General features: G+C 36.3%; 2 protein-coding genes across 2 annotated transcripts in view; one reads left to right on the plus strand and one right to left on the minus strand.

Moving 5' to 3' along the window:
* TTN8 (Structural maintenance of chromosomes (SMC) family protein) overlaps window positions 1-20,005 on the plus strand; it is a 188,954-nt gene that overhangs the window by 9,545 nt on the left and 159,404 nt on the right. The window lies entirely within an intron of this gene.
* LOC149538720 (uncharacterized) lies at window positions 18,516-19,631 on the minus strand. The gene is made up of 2 exons (XM_089798896.1): window positions 19,108-19,631; window positions 18,516-19,000 (listed from the first exon to the last, which is right to left on the minus strand). Exons 1-2 carry the CDS (start codon window positions 19,492-19,494, stop codon window positions 18,614-18,616), a joined length of 774 nt encoding a protein of 257 aa, XP_089655022.1. The 5' UTR covers window positions 19,495-19,631; the 3' UTR covers window positions 18,516-18,613.

A 20,005-nucleotide genomic window follows, 5' to 3' on the forward strand; every position in this document is an offset into this window, starting at 1 on the left:
GTTCAAAAGGCATTGGAGAAAGCTTTGTTGCGATCTGCATCGTCCTCTATGACTAAATCCCAAGGTGACCAATCAATATGGGCCACAACACATTGTGACTTTGATCTGCCTTGGAGCGAGTATAGAGCCCGAGCTAAGCACATGATTAGGCATCCCTGTTACAATGACCATTTTAACTGAGCTCCACCACATCTACTCAACCAACACCGAGTCAGATCCAATACGAGGTCATTACAAAGATAGCCCACATGCCATCTCGGTCACAACCAATTGGTATCATTGCAAGCCCACAAAGATTTGTAAATTGAATTGCAGATGAGGCACGACCAGCATTGATAAGGCAAGGGTGGTCACATTCAAGCTTGTAGATCCAACATTCCCAGTTGAACTCTTCTTCACATCCAAGTTGCCCTCACAAACATTGAGGTTCATCAAATATGTGGCTTCCTTGCATTTCCAGATTGGGCAAGCTGGTATTTTGTTTTTCTTTTGTTTTTTTTTTTTTTTTTGCAGTTTCTACAATTTTCACTGTCCTAAATTTGAAGGGTATTTGGGTGTCGTCGACGCCCTTTCCTATTTTGGCCTTGACGAGCCCACACACGTCAATTTTAATCACATGATGTCATCATCATTTCTTTGTGTTTAATTTGATGACAATCTAACCATCCACATCTGGGCAGTTTTATTTTGCATTAACAGTCATCCAACTGTCAATTTTAAGCTCTGCTGACGTCATCGGATGCTTGCATAATTAGACTCCTCTCCATTTGCAGTTTTGATTTGGTAGTACAACTTTGTACAACCATAATTTGGTCATACTGACTCCAAATCTAATGCAATTTTTATTATTATTTTAGCCTAAATTTCCTGAATTATTTACCGGTGCAACTATTTTCTGATTTTGGTGGACAAATTTTCCAAAAAGTGCAGATTTTGGTGACTATACTTGTCAGATCTTTGATTTCGCAACTTCAGAAGGTTTGTTTAGGCTCATATAGACACATTTTCAGGTGCCTTTTTTTAAAGTGCATTATTTATAGAAAGAAATCCAGATTTGCTATCATAGAATACACTTATTTGGATAAAAATTTCACTTTCAACATTTTGTCTATTTTGGCCTTTGGGGTACTTGTACTTTGTGGATCCTTTAGAGATCTGTCTCCTAATTGTATTGAGTCTATTATTGCTTCATGTTCTTTATTGCAATAATTAAAATCAGAATTCCACTTTTGCCAAATTGAGCAAGTGGCAATTGTACTCACACTACATATAAACTTAAAGTGCCAAAATCATACATTTAGAGGGGTTTCTTTGATTCATTGCATTTTGGGGGTACATTATTGATATAATCATGGAACATACTACCGTCATACAATTAACTAGGGGTACTTATGCATTATGGGCAAGGAATCATCACACATTGTAGATGGCTTAATATCTTGCCTAATCTTTATAGACTCATACCTTAGCCAGAGACATATTAGAAGAGATATCCTTGGGAGGTTAAAAATGAATATATTAGAGGTATTAGTGGAATGAGTCTCTACTCCTTTAGGTATCATATAGTCTACTATATGGTCATGGATGATAACAAGTTCAATGCTTCCCCTCTCCTAGAGTGGAATCTGATTTGGGGACATTTTGGAGACCCAGTTATTCCTCCAGTACGAGCTGATCCAGTTGCATTTTGTCTGATTTCACTTGCTGATGCATATAACATTCCCTATGATGATGAAACAATAGAGTTCATCACATAACTTGCAGAATATGAGCGTCTTGTTGATCCAAAGTCTTGAATTGCATCTACTATTTCTCTAGTTGATATGACGTTCATTGTTGTTCATGATGGTACTTGCATAGCCATGGATTCAGGTGATTAAGTGCAAAAAGAAATTCTTTGTATTCTAGTTATAGCTCCTTGGGATGACTTCTTGACAGACATTGGAGATTTGTTTATGGAGTCCTATATTGAGGATTTGGGAGACATTATTGATGATATGCATCTTCGCCTCATTTGGAGGAAGTCTCTTACATTTTAGAGAAGAGGATCGAGTCTTTTGGAGATTGGTTTTCATGAGTCTCAAACTTCACTTTAGATGTCACATTGCTTGGTTGATCATACTCATGTTTGGAGATTCCTATTTAGTTTCCTGAGACATCCTAAATCTTGAGGGTTCTTCCTATCGATTGGGGAGGATTCGTTGATACACTTATGGCACCATTTCTTCCAAAAGGGAGGAAAATCATATAATATTCTTGGTTCAGCTTCTACATTGACTCAGGAGGGGGGGGCTTCTTTGCATCTCTTCCTACTTCTTTTGAGGAAACATCATTTTCTTCCGAGTTTGATCAACATTCCTACATGGATCAATTACCATTAGTTCCTTTTTTGTCACCTTCTATCGGGTTTGATCCTGATTGGTTCATGGCATCTTCATCAAAAAAGGACACGGCAACAAATCTTCAAACTTCAGAGACATCATACTTCATTTGGATTCCCCTTCCTTCGTCCTATCCACAATGGGAAGCCTTCTTGCACTTGCACTTGGTGAATCTTCTTCCTAAGGGGAGAAATGTTGTTTGTAGACATTGGACCACCTTTTGTCTTCAAACATTCACCATACTTGCAGGAGTTTATTCACTATGGGGGATATTTCATTACTCCTTGTTTCTTTCCTATGGAGGGATTCTTTTTTGTAGATGCATGATGTATGTCATAATAGGAGGGTCTTGATTACTCCATTCATTCATGCACCTTGCTTCTCTTTCATCTCTCCTTTTTGGGGGAGGGTTTTCCCATGAGGTTTTCCCTCTTTCTTCGCTTTATGGGAGATTGCATTGCATATCTTTTGCACTTGTAGTTTGTACATGGGTACCTAACATGGCCTAGTAGCCAGGACCCGTCTTGCATTGTCATCTAGCATTTGTAAGCTTTAGTGCATTCCCCTAAGTTGCACTTAAGGGGGGTTGTGGTGTAATTAAATATTACTAATTTCACTGTACTTAAGTTTACTTAGGATAATTCATTTTCATATTAGTTGTCGTGTAGACACATAGGAGTTTGCACTTTATTTGAGCACATGTTGTCTCACACCTCTCTTTGTATGATACACCTTTGTATTCTTATCCTCTCATTGTTGCACATACTTTCATGCACAATGGAGGATGATCCACCTTTGGTGGGCATGTGCTTAGTTGTGATGCTTATCACTTGCATAACTCCTAGATATCCTGTATTGCCTATATATTTAAACACTTCTACATGCATTGTATCGGAATATCTATTATCATTGGATCATTATTGAGATTTTCATTTGATCATCTCTTGTCTCTCTTGTGTTTCCAGATATTGGCATTACATTCATTGCCTTGGGAAAATTCTTACAATTTTCATTTAAAAGTCCAAATTATCTCAAGTTTAGAGACAATTTTCAGAATTTCTTTGAAAGTTTTCAAAGGGTTTTCTAATCTGATTAACAGGCCCAAAATAATTATTGCAGATTTAAAAGATATTTTCATTCCAAATTCAGGATTTCAATCTGAAGATTCTCAGAATTGGGTCAGACTCAATGTTTTCATGTTTGCTTTCTCATACTTTCAATCCTATTTCTTGACTGAAAATTCAAATTTTAAAGGATTGAAGATGAATTTTGGACAAAGGAATGCAAAATGAAATTAGAATAAAATTTAAATAGACTTAAAATTCCATACCATACATTCATAAATTTCATGCTCTCTCGTAACATGGAATTTTTTCATCTTTCCAAGAGGTAATATCAATACAACGAGGAAAATATAGTGCAGAAATTTCTCAAACAAAGATGAAGTCTGCCTTGAAAACATGGTAAATTTGTCAAAGGCAGGGCAAAATTCTCATCAAGGCATGAAGTCTGCCCAAGAATTCATGGAAATTCTTGTTTCTAAATAAAGTTTTTTCATGGAAAATTCCTATTTCCAAGCCAAGTCTATCCAGCTTAGGATGACTTCAAATTTGGCCAAGAATTGTCAAGTGCTAGGAAATTTCATGATTTTGCATGAAGTCTTCTCAAGGAAAACAAAGGAAAAAAAACTTAATATATGATGAAATCTGTTGTGACAAGGAGGGAGAAAATAGTCCCAAGTGTTCGAAATTCTTCAATGTTATCAAGGCTACCATGGACAAAGAAATTTCAAGGGAGCTCACTAAGGCTAGGAGGAACATTGGCAGAGTGTTGACAACCTAGGTGAAGAACATAAACCAAGAGATGATATTCACTCTATGGAGACAAAAAAGTTAATATTGTGGATTCCAAAGCCATTTGAGGTTGAAATCATGAAGTGTGTAAAGAAAATTCCAAGTAGGAAAGAGAGAAAAGGCTAATAAGTTTTGAAGGAAAAATGTTTAGTCTATGCTTGGGAAATTAGTGAAATAATTAAGGAAGCAATGGTGAAAATTGCCTAGGTAAAAAAAATTTCCTAGAAACCAAACTTGAAAGTGTATTCCCATGGACGAGACTTCATGATTTCTAGAATTCATAAGGTCATTTCTAGATTAAAGGAAATATTGGTGAAGTCATTTTAACGAGTTATTGACAATTTTCTCAATGTTGTTTTACAGGTTTGATGCAAGCTCATGATGAGGAATGAATGATCAAGGGCAAACAAGGAGAAAAGAGATGCTAGAAACCTTCCATAGATCAAGGTCAAAGGAAGGAATTCAAATCGTACAAGGAAAGATGACATTCACAAACAAGGAAAACAAATACACCAAGGACTTCATCACCTATGCAGAAATTCAAGACAAGAAAGGTTTCAAAGTTTGCACCAAGGAGTCCAAGATCTAGGTCAAAGATGAAGAAAATCATTCAAAGGGAGAAAATTCTAAGTTAAAGGAGGTTTATAGACGGAGCAATTTGATAATATTTTCCAAAATCCCAAATTCTTAAAATTGAAGAAGAATTGTATGAAGTTAACTTCATTCAAAGAGATAAGCATGTTGAGGTGGCAACCATCTAGATCCACCAATCAAACAAAGTCCAGGGCAGGGCATCCAAGTTCAATGAACTTGACCTTTTCTTCCATTAACATAAGCTCCCTCTAAGTTGTTCATTTTTCATTGGTTCTCATTGGATAATCAGCATAAACCCTAATTTGGGGATAGGTATCTAAATCTTGGTTGTCAATCTTAAATTGATTTTGGCCCTTCATCTGTTTTTGAACTCCTATATAAGACCCTCTATCATTTGTAAAGAGAGATTGGAAGAGATTGTTGCAAAAACACTTCCTAAGGAAATTCATTGTTCAATTGTTGGTGAATTTGACATCTTTTGCAAGTTGCATGCACTTAAGAGTAGACTTTATTTTCATGATTTTAAATTGAATAAAGGATTTGATGAGAATTTTTATTGTTGAATTTGTTAAGTTTATGAACCAACAGAGAAAATATATATTAATCGCAACAAAAAAGAAAAAGAACCTAAGACTTCTCCTGGGAAAACCCTTCTACTTGAGGGAATAACCAAGCCACACCCAGAAAATATTCTCTTTATTATATTCCAAAATAAATACAAAGATCTTTGAGCTTCTGATCATGAACACTTAATAATAAGTCAATAAGCTTTATGTCAAGAAATGAAATTGGTAGTATCTCATAGATGCGTATCACAAGTAGTATGACTTACAATAATTGAATTGTTCATATATTGATTAGAGGATATAATAAAACACAGCTTTGCCTAATGTAACACATACAATAATTACATCACTCTATACATCCAGGCATCTACTTTTTGAATCTCTCTCACACACCTACAGTAGTATCACAAAAAGTAATATATCTACGCGTCTCTGAGAATGCATAAGGTTGTTCAAAAAATCCAACGCATACATTGTCTTTTGCCTTACGAAAAAACAATGAGGGAACTTCCAAGTTTTAAAAGAGAATTCATGGAGAAATGCTAAACATCTGTCATTTTTTTGAAGAATCATTGTTTGATGCCACTTAAAAATCTAACAACATTACAATAGCGGAATGCCAAGAGACAGTGGTTACATATCCTTGACTCGTTGGTAATACATATCCTTTTCATTCGTAGATTAAGACAAAAAACAATGATATAAACATCTAGCTGAATACACGATCCCATGTCACAAAATAAGACAAAACAACTCCAACCAAGCATGGTAGATGATAACGTTTGCATATTTAAGTTTGGGTAGCGATGATAGAGATAAGAAGTCAATTCACAAGAATACGAAGCATTTCCAAATGCATTGGCCCCTGAATGATATCTCTTGCAGTGTACAAAAAAATTAACACTCCCTCTCAATAAGAGAGATTATTTGTATGTCTTGCCATCTCTTAACATGACAAACATAAGAAGCTGCAACAAGAACTCATTAGCAAAATCTCATCACAAATTGTCACTATAATCTTTTATCTTAGTATAACAACATTCACCATAGCTACTTACAGTGGGTGACGCATAAAATCATAAAACTAAGCCATGGAGTCTCACACAAGACTTTTGTTGATGTCAGTTTTGTACCACTACATAACACATAGCAATTGAATACTTGATATGGAATATCAAACACTCAATCCCTCTCTTGAAAAGTAAATACTCATGAAGAACATGAGAAAAACCCCAAGGTTCACTACACCTGTGGATACTAACTCAGTTATATTAATGTGATTTGCTAGTTAATCACGTAGGCATGCTTATGTTGTTCTTTCAAGGATGTTGGAATTTTGCTGTGATGGTGATGAATCTAGCTTTGCACTGTATGTTAGCGCCAAATGATGTTGATGGTGATGATGGTGGGGGGTATGTTTGCCAATGATGTTTCACCTTTTCTAACTTTCTTCTTAAATGAATTCCAACTATTGAACTACTCGCTGCTTTACTTCTACCTCTATGAATGGAAAGATTAGCAAATAGACGGGGATCAAATTTGATGAAAGCTTACCAGCGGCTCTACCTCCATAGATGCAATGATTCAAGGGAAAAAGACTAGATTACCACGCAAGGCTTCCTAACTAGCCACTAGGATGCTAGTGGCCTAGTTTATAGTTCCCTATCAAACATACACTAATATCACCATACAACTATCCATCTACTCTTACTCTTAACAACTTTCTTGAAATAAAATCTACTTTAACAACTTCAATGAAATTTAACTCTAACTATTAGAAGTAGAAACCATGCAATAACACCAAGTGTTCTTAATCACCATGCAAGTCACAATAATGATAAAGAGAAGCAATTTTGGTATTATCTTAAGCAACAATTTTCTTCAACCCTTCACAAATGAGAGCAAATGGCCTTATATAGGGGCCAAAATTACAACCAACGGTAGAGATTAAGAGGCAAAATCAACGATTCGGATCAAATTCCAGAAACCCTAATTAGGGTTGCCACCCCATCGGCCAATCAGAAGGCACCACCTCATCAATGGACCAGCGAAAAAAAAAGAAAAGTGGCAACCAATGAGAAGGCACCAAAATGGTAGCCAATCAGAATCAGACACCTATCCTACCCAAGAAGAAGGAGAATTTGCCACTTGGGCTTACATCAAATGATCTTCTAATATAATTCTACCCTTTTCTTTCATCTTTTTAGCCAAGGCAATGAACTTGGCTAGCTTGTCGTTGACTTCCTTCATGAGAGGGTAAGGCATGTGCTTCATCTTGAGCTCAGCTGAATTCATCATGTTACTCGTTGCTTGAAGTGTCTTCTCATGATCCTTTTCATATTCTCTTGCATATCCAATAAAGGCATTGAGGGGGGCAAGGGTGCCCAAATGCTTCTTCTTGATGACAACCTTCCTCAACTCATCCAATCTTGATCCAAATTTTGTCTCATTGATGTTCTCTTCTTTGATATCTTCAAAATCAAGTGCACCCCCAACATCTCTCATCATGGTTGAAATGAAAGTGTCAACGCCTGGGCTGTGCTGTGCAATCTCATTCTGTATCTCTTCAAGTATCCTCAATTTGATAGTCAAGGCAACAAACCAAGACTCCATCGTACTCATTCCTCCATCTACCAACTTGGTTCTCTCCAAATATCTCTTCAGTAGTTCGATAAATGCCTGTAGCCTGGAAACGGCTAAGTCCTTGGCTGGAAGGAAATCCTTTCACTCCCCTTCCAATGTTCTGAATATGTCTCTAATAGCCACCAATGATCTAAATCTCGAGATAAAGGAAGGCAAGAAATTTTGCCCATCTTGAATTATAGCATTGATCCAATCCTTGACTTCGTGCAGTTGAGTTGATATCTTTTCTTTATTGCTCCTGCTGTCTTGTGGAAGGGTTGCTAGATGCAACTGTTGGATAGGCTGACAATCTCTCCAATATTTGTTTTCGGCCTCCAACTTTACAATCCTCTCATTTGCCTTCGTCAGTCTTTCCCTAATTGAAACCATGCCTTCTTGGATCTCCTCACACTCCATGTCATCCATGATTCTTCCCAAGTTATGCTCTACTATCTCATACTTCTGGGCTACAATCTCATCCACTGTCTTGCTAACCTTTGATATAACAATCTGAACTTTTCGGTGACCCTCATCATTGCTCCTGATTACCTTAGCCACCATTTTTGCAATTTGTCTTTGCTTCTCGCTATCTTCCTTTTCCACTAACCCTTGAATATCTTCAATTGTTCAAACAATCACTACCTTGCCTCGCAGCATAAGCATTTGCCTTAACCATAGCGGTGCAGTGCATCTCCTCAAATTTGGATTCAGTTCAACTAGCAAAGCATCACCAACGGCCTCAGGCGCTTAGCTTACTTTTGCAATATCAATTGGCTTATCCTCTTCTTCACTAGTGACTGTCATATCATCTCCATGTTGGTTCTTCGAGAGAGGAGAGTATTTGGTACTGTCATTGTAACCACTTGATTCCCAATCGGAGCTCACCTCTACCGTGACCCTTTGTCCACTTGTATTAACCTCTTGGCTCCTAGCCTCAATTACGCTCTCCCTTGACGGTGCTGCATTCTATCTCTTTGCTGGAGGCTCTTGATGTTCTTTACTTTTCTCAACCTCCAAATTTCTCTTCTTTTTCTTAACTACTCTTTGTTGTTGGCTTCTGCCCCCACCTTTTTGTCCGACTAACGCTGCTGGACCTTCCTCCAGTTTCATCTTCTCATAAGTAAGGCATACCTTTCAAATTTGTAATTGCCTTAACTTCCCATTGTTCCATGACTCATTTTGTAGATTAGCTGTCCTTATAATTGCCTCTAAGGAAGGATCCTGATGATCATCCCAATCTACTAGACTCAAGTCTGTTCCATCCACTGTATCATAATCTTCTCTTAGCACATTTCCATCTTCCAATTGATCGGGAATATCAAGGCCTCTCCATTTGATTGCCCTCATCATGTCCATTGACAATCTTGAGAAAGCTAGCTTTCTCACATGAAAGTCATCTTGTGCATTGGTCCAAAAATCTTCTATAGTAGGAATATGTTTGAATGCGTTTTCATGAGATGCCTTGATAAGACCATTAGGATCGAATCCTTGTCTTGCTCTATACCATCCTAGATGATATCACTCTAACTCTTTCTTTGTAGCTGCAAAGGCGACAAGATTGGGGCAAGTATCATTGCCTATTCCAAATGAGAAGGTAATCCCTATCTCATCCTCAAGTTTCATCATCTTGTCATAATGCTCAAGTTGCCTAGCCAACTCCATCAAAACTATCTTGTCAGGTGGGTACCTTGGAAGTCTCTTGGGACAAACTATACTTCCTGCCACTCTAATATATGTGAATTGCAGAAATTGGATGAACCAACTCCCATATTTTTTAACTTTTACTTTCGCTTCTGTTGAGAGCCTTCTAGTAGGTGTCCCTTGTAATATCCTTACCGTCTTCATGGCAAAGGCATCATAAATCAATTTTTAATCTTTGGTGTTGTGCAAATGAAGCTGTGGATAGCACTCATGCACCAAACATTGCCCCAACCCATTGCCCCAACCTATTGCTAATCACTCCTAAGGCCTTAAGTCTAGGATTTTTATATAGTCTCGCAATCAGATAGAAAAGATAGGATCCCATATAGAATTGCTTTTGATTTTGCATTGTCTTAAGTTGTAACTCTAAATTTTCACTTATAATTCTAACCCAATCAAATTTTCTCTTTCTATTTTCAATTTCATCAATAAAGTATTACATCCAGCTCTTGAATTGCATACCTTGAGTCACGCCCATGATTTGGCTAAGAAGCACAATTAGATCCTCGTACTCCAGTTTGAAAGTTGACTTGGTGAGCTTTGACGACTTGGTGACTCCCCTCTTACCTTCATGTAACCAATTTTACTATAGATGAATGAAGTAGGCGTCCTGGTTACCCTAAAAAAAATTGGTTGTTTGATCCATCGTTACCACCTTCATGCCTCTATGTTGGGGAATATTGAATACTTCTTCGACCACTTGTCTGCTGATGTTAGCCCACACTGTCTTCCCTTCATCAAAAATGATGGACTTGGTCACAATATCAAATTGGGATGCACACTCCATTACCAATTTTGGACAAGGCAAGGTAGGAGGGAAAGTTGCCGTGTGTACAATTCCACTCTTGTAGAGCTTCTTCGTCATGGGGGATTGTCCTTCGTTCAATCTATCCTTCAACTGTACCATGTTCACCATTGTGATATTGGTATCACTTATTTGCCTCACTTTGGAGAAGAAGGTGGTCTTAGGCATCATGTCTTCCTTGCTTTTTAGGTATTCATTCCCGTTGGGTTCTTGCTTGCGCTAACATTTACCATCCTAAACACTTATTTCTGCCCCTTTGTTCTAAATGATATGGACTACACTCATCAATCTCCAACCTTCTTTCTATCGATAGAATCTAGCTTATTTCTACCTCTCCAAGTCCTATCTCTATACTTATCAATCTCCAAACTTCACTCCTAGGGTGGTCTAGCTTATTTCTGCCTCTCTGAGTGTCCTATTATGAAATCTACACTTATATCTCTCAACTTCAGCTTATCAATGGAAATGATGAAGTGGTGGATGAAAAGTGCAAGAAGAAGATAAGGGAAGCGAACCAAGCAAGAACAAGGAATAGAATCTGCCTTTGAAACCAATCTTCACCTCTAAAAATGAATGGGAATTTTACCTTAAATCTGCCTTTACCAATAATTGGGCCTCTTTAAATTCAGATTAGATCTTGGAAAATTCAGTTCCTCTCCCAACTGTGATGCCCTAGCAAAAATCAGAATTCACCAACCTTGCTAAAATCTTCTCATGCCACTAAATTTTGACCTTTTTGCCGAAATTGCCCAAAATGAGGGCAATCACTGCCCCAGGGCAGAAAAATCTGCTCTAAATCAGAATTTTGGTTCGCTAAATTCGCCTAAAATTGCCAAAATTCAGACCTTAAATTGCTTTGCCAATTCATCAAACAAAATCGCCAAAGCTGGAAGAAGAAATCGCTGCCAAAGAAGGAAAATCAGACCCCAAAGTTGTTGCCAATCTTGCAAAAATCAGGCCTCTTCACCACAAATTCGACCTAGGGCAGAAATCGCTTAAGGAAGGAAAAATTGGGTCTACTCTTCCAAATCGCCGTAGGGTAGAAATTGCCCAACTTGAAGGGAATAATAGCTGCCAAGCAATGGAAAAATTAGACTTCAAAATTGTCTAGCTGGAAATTCATGCAACTTGAAGAAGAAATTCACACATCCAAGGAGGAGGAGGAAAAAAAAAATGAGGAAATAAGAGGAGGGGAAACCCCTCTTATACCAAACTTTTTGCCTCCAGAGTGGGCTTACCTACCTGGAGGGAAACAAAATTTAAGTTAGTCCCTCAATTAATGGCCAAAAATTAAATGAAACATTAAATTGACTTTTAGCCCTATAGTGAAATTGGCCCATTTAATTGCCAGTTTGATCCGAATTTGCAAAATAGAAACAAGGTAAGCTTAGGAGATGTCAAAATTTTCATTTAACAATGTTTTGGTAATTAAAATATCATTAAAATCAAATCTAGCAAGCCAAAATCAATTTTCAATTCCAAATTACTAACATTTCTAAAATTCTCTAGGCAAAATTTGAACCAAATTAATGAGATTTTGCAATTTAATTCAATTTCAATCTTGCAATGCAATTTCAATTTTTTAATAGAATAGATCCTTTCCTTGGCAGTCAAAATTCAAACTCCAATTTCAATTTCACTATCCAAAATTTCCTTTCCACCAAAAAATTTCAAGATTTTCCAAAACAACTAAATCGAAAAATTTCATTTTGAAAATGCTCAAGCTTATACAATTATGTCAAATTTTCAAAATCCATCTAAGTTCAAAATTTGCAAATTTATCCTACTAGATATTGTTTTAACCATCGAAAAAAATGTTGCTATTGAATTTTGTTTAGCCTAATGATAAAATTACATGTTCTGGAAAATCAAGTTTAGCACCGGGTGAAGACAAACCAAATCAAATCCCTCCTAGAGACCAAGACGTCCAAGGTGTAAAATTACCAATTTGAAACTTCCGAACAACTCCAACTTTTGCTAAGGCAACTGAAAAATTCCAAGAATTTGCGAAAATTGCCAAGGCTTGCCCAAAAAAGGGGGTCCCTAAAATTTTTGGGGCGATGGTGTGAAAACCTCACAACAACTTCCATCATGGCTACTCCCAAAGGGTGGATCCACCATATCTACCCCCAAAGTGTAGAACAAGGGCTTTCATCACAAACTTCTCTTGCAGAGAAGACTATGTTAACAAGGGATTTCACCTCGATCTTCTCTCATAGAGAATTCATTAACAAATGATTTCACCTCTAATTTCTCTCACAAAGAAGAACTCACTAACAAGGTTTTCACCTTGAACTTCTCTAAGTTGTGCTATTTTTGAATATATGGATACTTGGTAAGCTTGAGATTCACCAAGAGTGATACAGATTCCAACCTTGCATTTCATGAAAAAACAAAGCATGTAGATATCAAATATTACTCACTATTAGAGATATGGTGCAAAGGATTCCTATCTAGTTGAAGTCCATTAGCAGTGATGACCAAACAATTGATATTCTCACCAAGGCACTTGCCAGAGTAAAATTTGTTCATTTCTTGAGACAGGTTTGTGATTGTGTAGAACAAAGCCTTGGGTGAGAGGGAGGCTCAACATCAATGATTCCTTGAGATGTACTATAATGAGTTCTCCTCCATGAGGGAGAAGTTCAAGGTGCAATCCCTTGATATGCGCTACTCTTTGCAAGAGCCTTGAGGTGTGAGCCCTTATTACCACTCTCTAATACGGTTCATTGTGGATGTTTGTCTGTGACACCATGACAATAGCACGTGAGAGACTTTGGGGCAACTTTCTTGTACTTGAGTGTTCACCCTTTGGATGAGCCATGGTGAATATCATTGTAAGGTGACAATCTCACTATGATAGGCACATATGCATCTTACCATCATTGTGAGGGATAATCTCACAATGATGGTTGACATCTTTTGAAGTAAAATTTATGGATAGCCATAATGGTGGATATCATGTGAGGTGATATCTGTGGATAAGCCATGCTGGTGGATATTATGTGTGGAGATGTCTATAAACCATAATGGTGGATATCACTTGAGATGAAATTTATGGAAAGCCACAATGGTGGATATCACATGGGGTGATATTTATGGAAATCCATAGTGATGAATATCATGTAAGGTGACATCTATGGAAAACCATAATGGTGGATATCACGTCAAGTTATATCTATGGATAAGTCATAATGGTTGATATCATTAGAGTGGAAAGATTTCCACATATGGATGTAACCATTGTGGTCAATCATCACAATAAGGTACTATTACTTGTAAATGATAAGAAGGATTCCCCCCTAGTTAAGAGGGAGTGTTGATGCTATTGTAGCTATGGTCGGATTCCTTCAAGCTGACATAGACATATTATTGTGATAATATAATAATTGTGATGTGCTTATGATAATTATTTTTTGATCAGTAAACAATCGAAGCCTTATGAATTATAATAATAAAATAAATAAAATTACAAATATCTCCGTTCAAACGAGCACTAGTAGGAAATAACGGAGAAGAAAACCTCTAGTCTAGCTCGGGACTAAAGTCCTGTACAAATTACAAAAATGAAAGGGGCATACCCCTGTTTCAGATCTTTACAAAGGACAAACCCTTCTTTACTGCATTATTCATTTTATGCTTCATTCCGTGCTATATTATCACAATTTTATTTGATTTTATATACATATGCCCTCAATACAGTTAAGGCATTAGAAAAGTATTCCTTCCTTTACATCTTTGATAATTCAATTGAAGGGAGATTTGGTTCAAATATTTCTACGCTTTTGGATTTCCAAAGTGAAGCCACATGTGAATCCTCTTACCACCTCAGTTGTGAATTTACCATTTTTGGTAAGAATTTCCTTCTTGGCTCCCTGCATCTTAAGAACACTTCAAGCTTACATTTAAACATTAGTCCTCAAATAGCATTTTTGTTCTATTATCTAGGAATCTTGCCCCTTTTTAACTTTGGTCTTTAAGAAATATTATTAGTATTTACCATTTGAATTTTCTATATATGTGTTTAAATACTTTAATAAGGCATCTTTAATTTAAAGTTATGACTTATAAGTGCATTTTGATGCTAATGTTATTTAGAATATTGGTCTAAAATCTTTAAATGTAAGCAACCTTAAAATAGTGTAGTTTTTTCAAATTGTTACATTGAGGAAGTTTAAAATGAGTTTTCACATGTTCCAATAAGAGAAATTAAATAAGTTAAGATAAATTGTAACATGTTTTAATAAGAGAAATTTGAATTTAGAGTTACTGCATTATTCCCCATAAAATGTTATATTATTCTATTCTTGTGAGTCTTCTTTTCTAATGAAGGGATTTAATCTATCTTCATTGAGTTAGTTTAATTGGTGAAAGAGGAAAGGAATGCTAATGGATTCACATTAGATATCAGAAATAATTTGAAGCATGTTTTGGAGAATACTCCCTTATGAAAAATTTGGCTAAAGTATGAAATATTGAATCTTTTCCAAACCAATAATTGTGGTATAATTATTATAATGATATTATATGATAATATTATTATTATTGAGTTAAAATAGTTGATAATATAATAATTATATTGTATTAAATAATAATACAATTATTATATTATATTATTATATTAAAGAGAGTGTGGCGACCCTTGGTGAAGGGGCACCACCAATAAGTATAAAGGAAGAATTATTTCTTCCTCTATCTATGATAAAAAAAATACATTATATAACATTGCAGAAAATAACACCTATCAACTTGAGTGCAACCAAATCCCGATATTCAAAGGCTAGGTTATAGAGCCAAACCTAGATTGGCACTTCTTCTAGACAACACTCAAAAGGTTTGAAATTGGGTGCACACTCCTTAAGGCCATACCTCCCATCATGTATGGCTCATTTTTTGAAATCCATTGCTTTGCTTCTCCAGTTTCATAGATAACAAGGAAATAAGCTTTTGGTAGGGTTTTCTCTCCACTTTCAACGACCATGTCTGGTCACACCATTGTTTTATTTTTGTTATCCTAGGCCATTCTCCCATCGATTTCATAAAAATCTTTATTCTTTTAACCATGATACCACGTCATTCCAATAAACATTATCAATATTGATAACATGTGCTCCAATATCAGGGAGAGTATACATTAGAGTCTTTAGGGGCCATCATTTTTGTCGCTTGCTTTCTAGTAGTTTGGTATTCTTTCGGCTGCCACAACCTTTTCTCCACCTTCCATATTGTGGCTTCTCTATCTAGTAGATGCCCACAATTACTTTTGTGCTTGGGCGAGAATAGATCCCAACCCCTTTGCCTTTGTTCCTCGATTTGATTCGTCTCCTCCAATTTTCCAAACTTCATTGTGGGTCAACAAGCCCTTCGGTTCATCATTATTTATTGCAAATTTGATGGAATTGGGAGGTCGGCCTGCAAATACTTGTCAATGGCCATTTCCGCCCGCTTTGCTTATCGCTCAAGAAAATAATTCTTAATTCTTGGAGAATCTAACTTGTTACATAGATACTATGAAGCTATTAAAGAATATCTATATTATCAATCATGATTTGAAAAAGGGCTAACAATTATGTATTGATAAGCTTGTTTTCCTATCCAAGTCACTAAATTATGTTAGGTCCTCTCATTTATACAATTGAACTATTATAATCAACTTCTTATTGATAGATAGGAAATTGTAGTAATCGAATAATGATAGTAGGGTTTGAAGTTCTAAATACCATTTCCTATGAATAATATGAAGGGTGTGAAATATAATCCCCATTAATTTCCTATATATTGTATTCTCATCACAATATCTTTATTAGAACTATATATATGTATTTTGGTCAGTTCAGTGTAGGGAATTTTAGCTCGGCCCTTATCTAGGCAAGGCCACAAACAAGGGAACTCATCCTCGACGTTAACAGTTGTTTGATCTACTAGCATTAACATGTGGCTGTCTTGCTCATCGTCTAATTGCCTCCTCCACTATCTCCTCCATTTCCTTCATGTGCTTCTCTTCTTCCTCTCCTCTCCTTTCATCTCCTAAGTCTCCTTTAAGCCCTCCACCTTATCTTCTTCCTTCTCTCTCCTGTCCTCCTCCATCTAGTCATCGTTCTTTCTTTTTTCTCACCACTAGGAACATTGACACATTGACGGTCTAGTTCGGACATGAACACCATTTGAGCCTAGCAGGGATTTGAACCTTGGTTGCACCATTAACAATGTAACCACTTAACCATCGGGCTACGTGATGAACCCCTTATTAGAGATAAATATTACTAAACATTTTATGCTTTAATAACCAAATTTATCTATAAGGTCAATGTAATAATTTGCAATATTATAATGCATGCTAACCCTCTTATCAAGAAATATTATATCTAACATGTGTTGCTCTATCCCGCACATTTATATCTATCTAAGAATCTCAAATCAAATACGATAAAACTCCAGGGTAATATTATTTGTTGCTAATCATACTAAAATGAGCACCAAAGTCATTAAGTGTAAAAACAAGCAAGCATAAATTATGTTTATGCAGTGTTACCCAGGGAGGCGTCTAAGGTATATTTTCAGCCGTCCCCATCTTGGAAATGTCTCGAAGACTTGGGGACACCTAGGGGACTTTGACTTTGACTTCTAGAACAAATTAGACTTTGATTCTCACGGTAACACAAATTTGGCATATGAATTCTGATTATTCTTATATTTTAAGGTTCGATTATGTATGAGTACATTCTTTACCCATGTTTTCATATAAATATTTTAAATTTCTCTGTATATTTTAATGTTCCCTATTGTTATATAGCCGTTCCCATTTGCTGTACCGCCCGTTCCCCAAAATCGACAAAAGTTTTTGTTGTCTCGAAAACTTGTCTTATTGTCCCTTGCCGACCTCGTCCCAGAAACTCGGGGGAACATAGTGTATATGCAACCCAATTTGTCTAGGGTTGGGGTTTGACCTATATTCTAGACCATAGTTGGAAAACTCTCACTTGGCAACAACTCACCAAGCCCTTAAAAGTTTATTCTGAAAAAAATCGGCCAATTTTTAGAAAAAACTTGGGAAAACTTAGGAACCTAAAAAAAGGGCTAAAATTTAATTAATAATACACATTTTTTGCAATCCACTCAAATTTGCTTCAATAGCTTGCAATCACCTAAGAATGCCTTCATCTCTTCTTCTCTCACCTCCTCAAGCCTCTAAATGAACAAATAAAAACTAGCAAACTAAAAATCAATTTTTTTTGCCATATCGTTGCCCTGCACACATGAACAAGTTTTTATTAAAATCTCACAAGTTTTTGACTAAAACTTGCTGAAAACCCTACGAGTAATCGGCGATTTTTACTGTGAGCCAAGTTTTAAAATCCACGATTTGTTTCGCCAAAAACTCGCCTGACTGGTTAACTTGGCAAGTAATTGAAAATCATAGATTTTGCCAACTATGTTCTAGACTATCCAAAGCATTAGATATGAATGAGTTTAAATAAAGAGTTAACTTCGTGACTATTGGATATCAATGACTGGTTTCTATCACATTTTGAAAATTCTAAAGAAATGCAGTTTAAATCCATCTGGGTTAGTTTGAGTCTGAGAGGTGATCCTTTATGTGAGTAATCGTCTATATATTTTAGATGCGAGTTGACTAAAAAGCTAGATTTTTCTTGAAGACAGTAAATAATCTTAGTTGCCGATTCGTGACACGAATCCGATTCGGGCACGTGAATCGGATCCGTGGATTCGGGATTTTTTTTTTTTTCCCAATTATGATTCATGGAGGATTCGTGCATATATATATATATATATATATATATATATATATATATATATATATATATATATATATATGCATTATATATACTAAAAAAATAAGAGAAATATACATAATTCTAAAACTAAATCATTTCATAGTATGAATCTAGTATACTTGATCAATGACATTGATAATTAATCTATTTTCACGATTATAAAGAAAATCAACACATTCACATTGAATTATTGAAAGTGAAAGCTTGTAACATTCAAAATATAGATCATTAAACTTAAAGTTTATAACATGATTTACTCATAAAAGAGTCAAGAGTCAACACTAAAGTTTTTTATTTAATCATCAAATGGATTTTCAAGAAAATCCGCATCAGAGGGGTACTGGTGAGCTGCAAGTGCTGCATCTGTATCAGTAGAGGAACCCAAACCACTAGTAGTAGAGGGGATTGTTAACTCATAATCCTCCTCCTCATCATCCACATCAATCAAAGTGGATCTAGCAAGATCTCGGATGGTCATATCTAAATCAGGAGTCTCGGGTGCTACATCCCAAAGCTTTTCGGGCCCCTTCTTGTACTTAGGATCCTTCCGTGACAACAAGCGCAAATTGTTGTGAATGAACACAAGGTCTTCTGATTTTTTTGGAGCCAACCGGTTGCGTTTGATTGAGTGGATAAAGGAGTAAGTACTCCAATTCCGCTCAGCGGCAGAAGAGCTGGCAACCTAAAGAGAAATTAAAAATTATCAATACAACAATCAAGATAAATAAATTAAATAATAAATTCAAGGAATTGAGAATGTTAACCTTAACTTTAATTTTACAAACTTACTTGGGATAGGACCTTTATGGCAAGAGGTTGGAGGTACGTGAAGGCTTGCCCATGAAGGTACCACCATTTGATGGCACCCATCCTGCTTTGGTTTGCTATGGCAATAGGGTCGAAATCCTCACCTGAGTTGAAAGCAGCAAATTCACTCCTCACAATTGCCCCAATCTCTGGATCTTGGAATATCTTAGCTAGTGCCCTCTTATACCCATCTGCAACCTCTGCATCTCTAAATGGTGGCCCTCTACCTGGAAGGCGAAGTACATCTGCACAATAGTACCTGGGGATAACAAAAGACAATTGAACACTATCAAATATCAATAGCACAAACATTGGATAAAATAAGCACAAACATTTGATAAGAACTACAGTACCTCGGGGATAGAGCATATGCAAGGAGGTGCAAAGGTGTGGTCATCTTGTTCCATCGATGATGAACAATTTTTTCCACCTTCTTGTAAAGGGTGTCCTCAGGATCATTCTCCCTCCTCTGTATGACCTAAGATATGAAATATGAATAATAATTATAATTAGTGAATATGTCAATTTAAACTTTAGAATCTAGATATCTCTCGAATAAAAAATTGTTGTAAAAGAGCGTAAAACTTACCATTTTAATTTTTTTCAGCATACTATCCATGGAATCATAAATATCCCCAAGGCATGGCTCGTCACTATCTGCGAAGCGAAGCATTGCCATTATTGGATCGGTGATTTCCAACACATAACTCACAAGACCCCACCAATCCTCATCTAGTATCATTCTTCTCACATTTAAAGCCCTTGCTGTATTGGAATTCTTCCAAATGCCCCATTGGGGGCTAATGACCATATGCTTCAATGCTTCTTTTACCTTCACAAGTCGTCTCAAGACGATTGTGTGAGAGGCAAAGCGGGTTTC

The sequence above is a fragment of the Cupressus sempervirens genome, chromosome 9 (genome assembly GCF_028749045.1).
Source record: "Cupressus sempervirens isolate cs-2001-9-10 chromosome 9, ASM2874904v1, whole genome shotgun sequence".
Taxonomy (NCBI): Eukaryota; Viridiplantae; Streptophyta; class Pinopsida; order Cupressales; family Cupressaceae; genus Cupressus; species Cupressus sempervirens.

Coding starts and splice junctions, on each gene's coding strand:
- LOC149538720 (XM_089798896.1), bottom strand. CDS start 19,494: ATGCTCTATCCCCGAGGTACTGTAGTTCTTATCAAATGTTTGTGCTTA. Junction 19,001..19,107: donor CCATAAAGGTCCTATCCCAA/GTAAGTTTGTAA, acceptor ATTTCTCTTTAG/GTTGCCAGCTCTTCTGCCGC.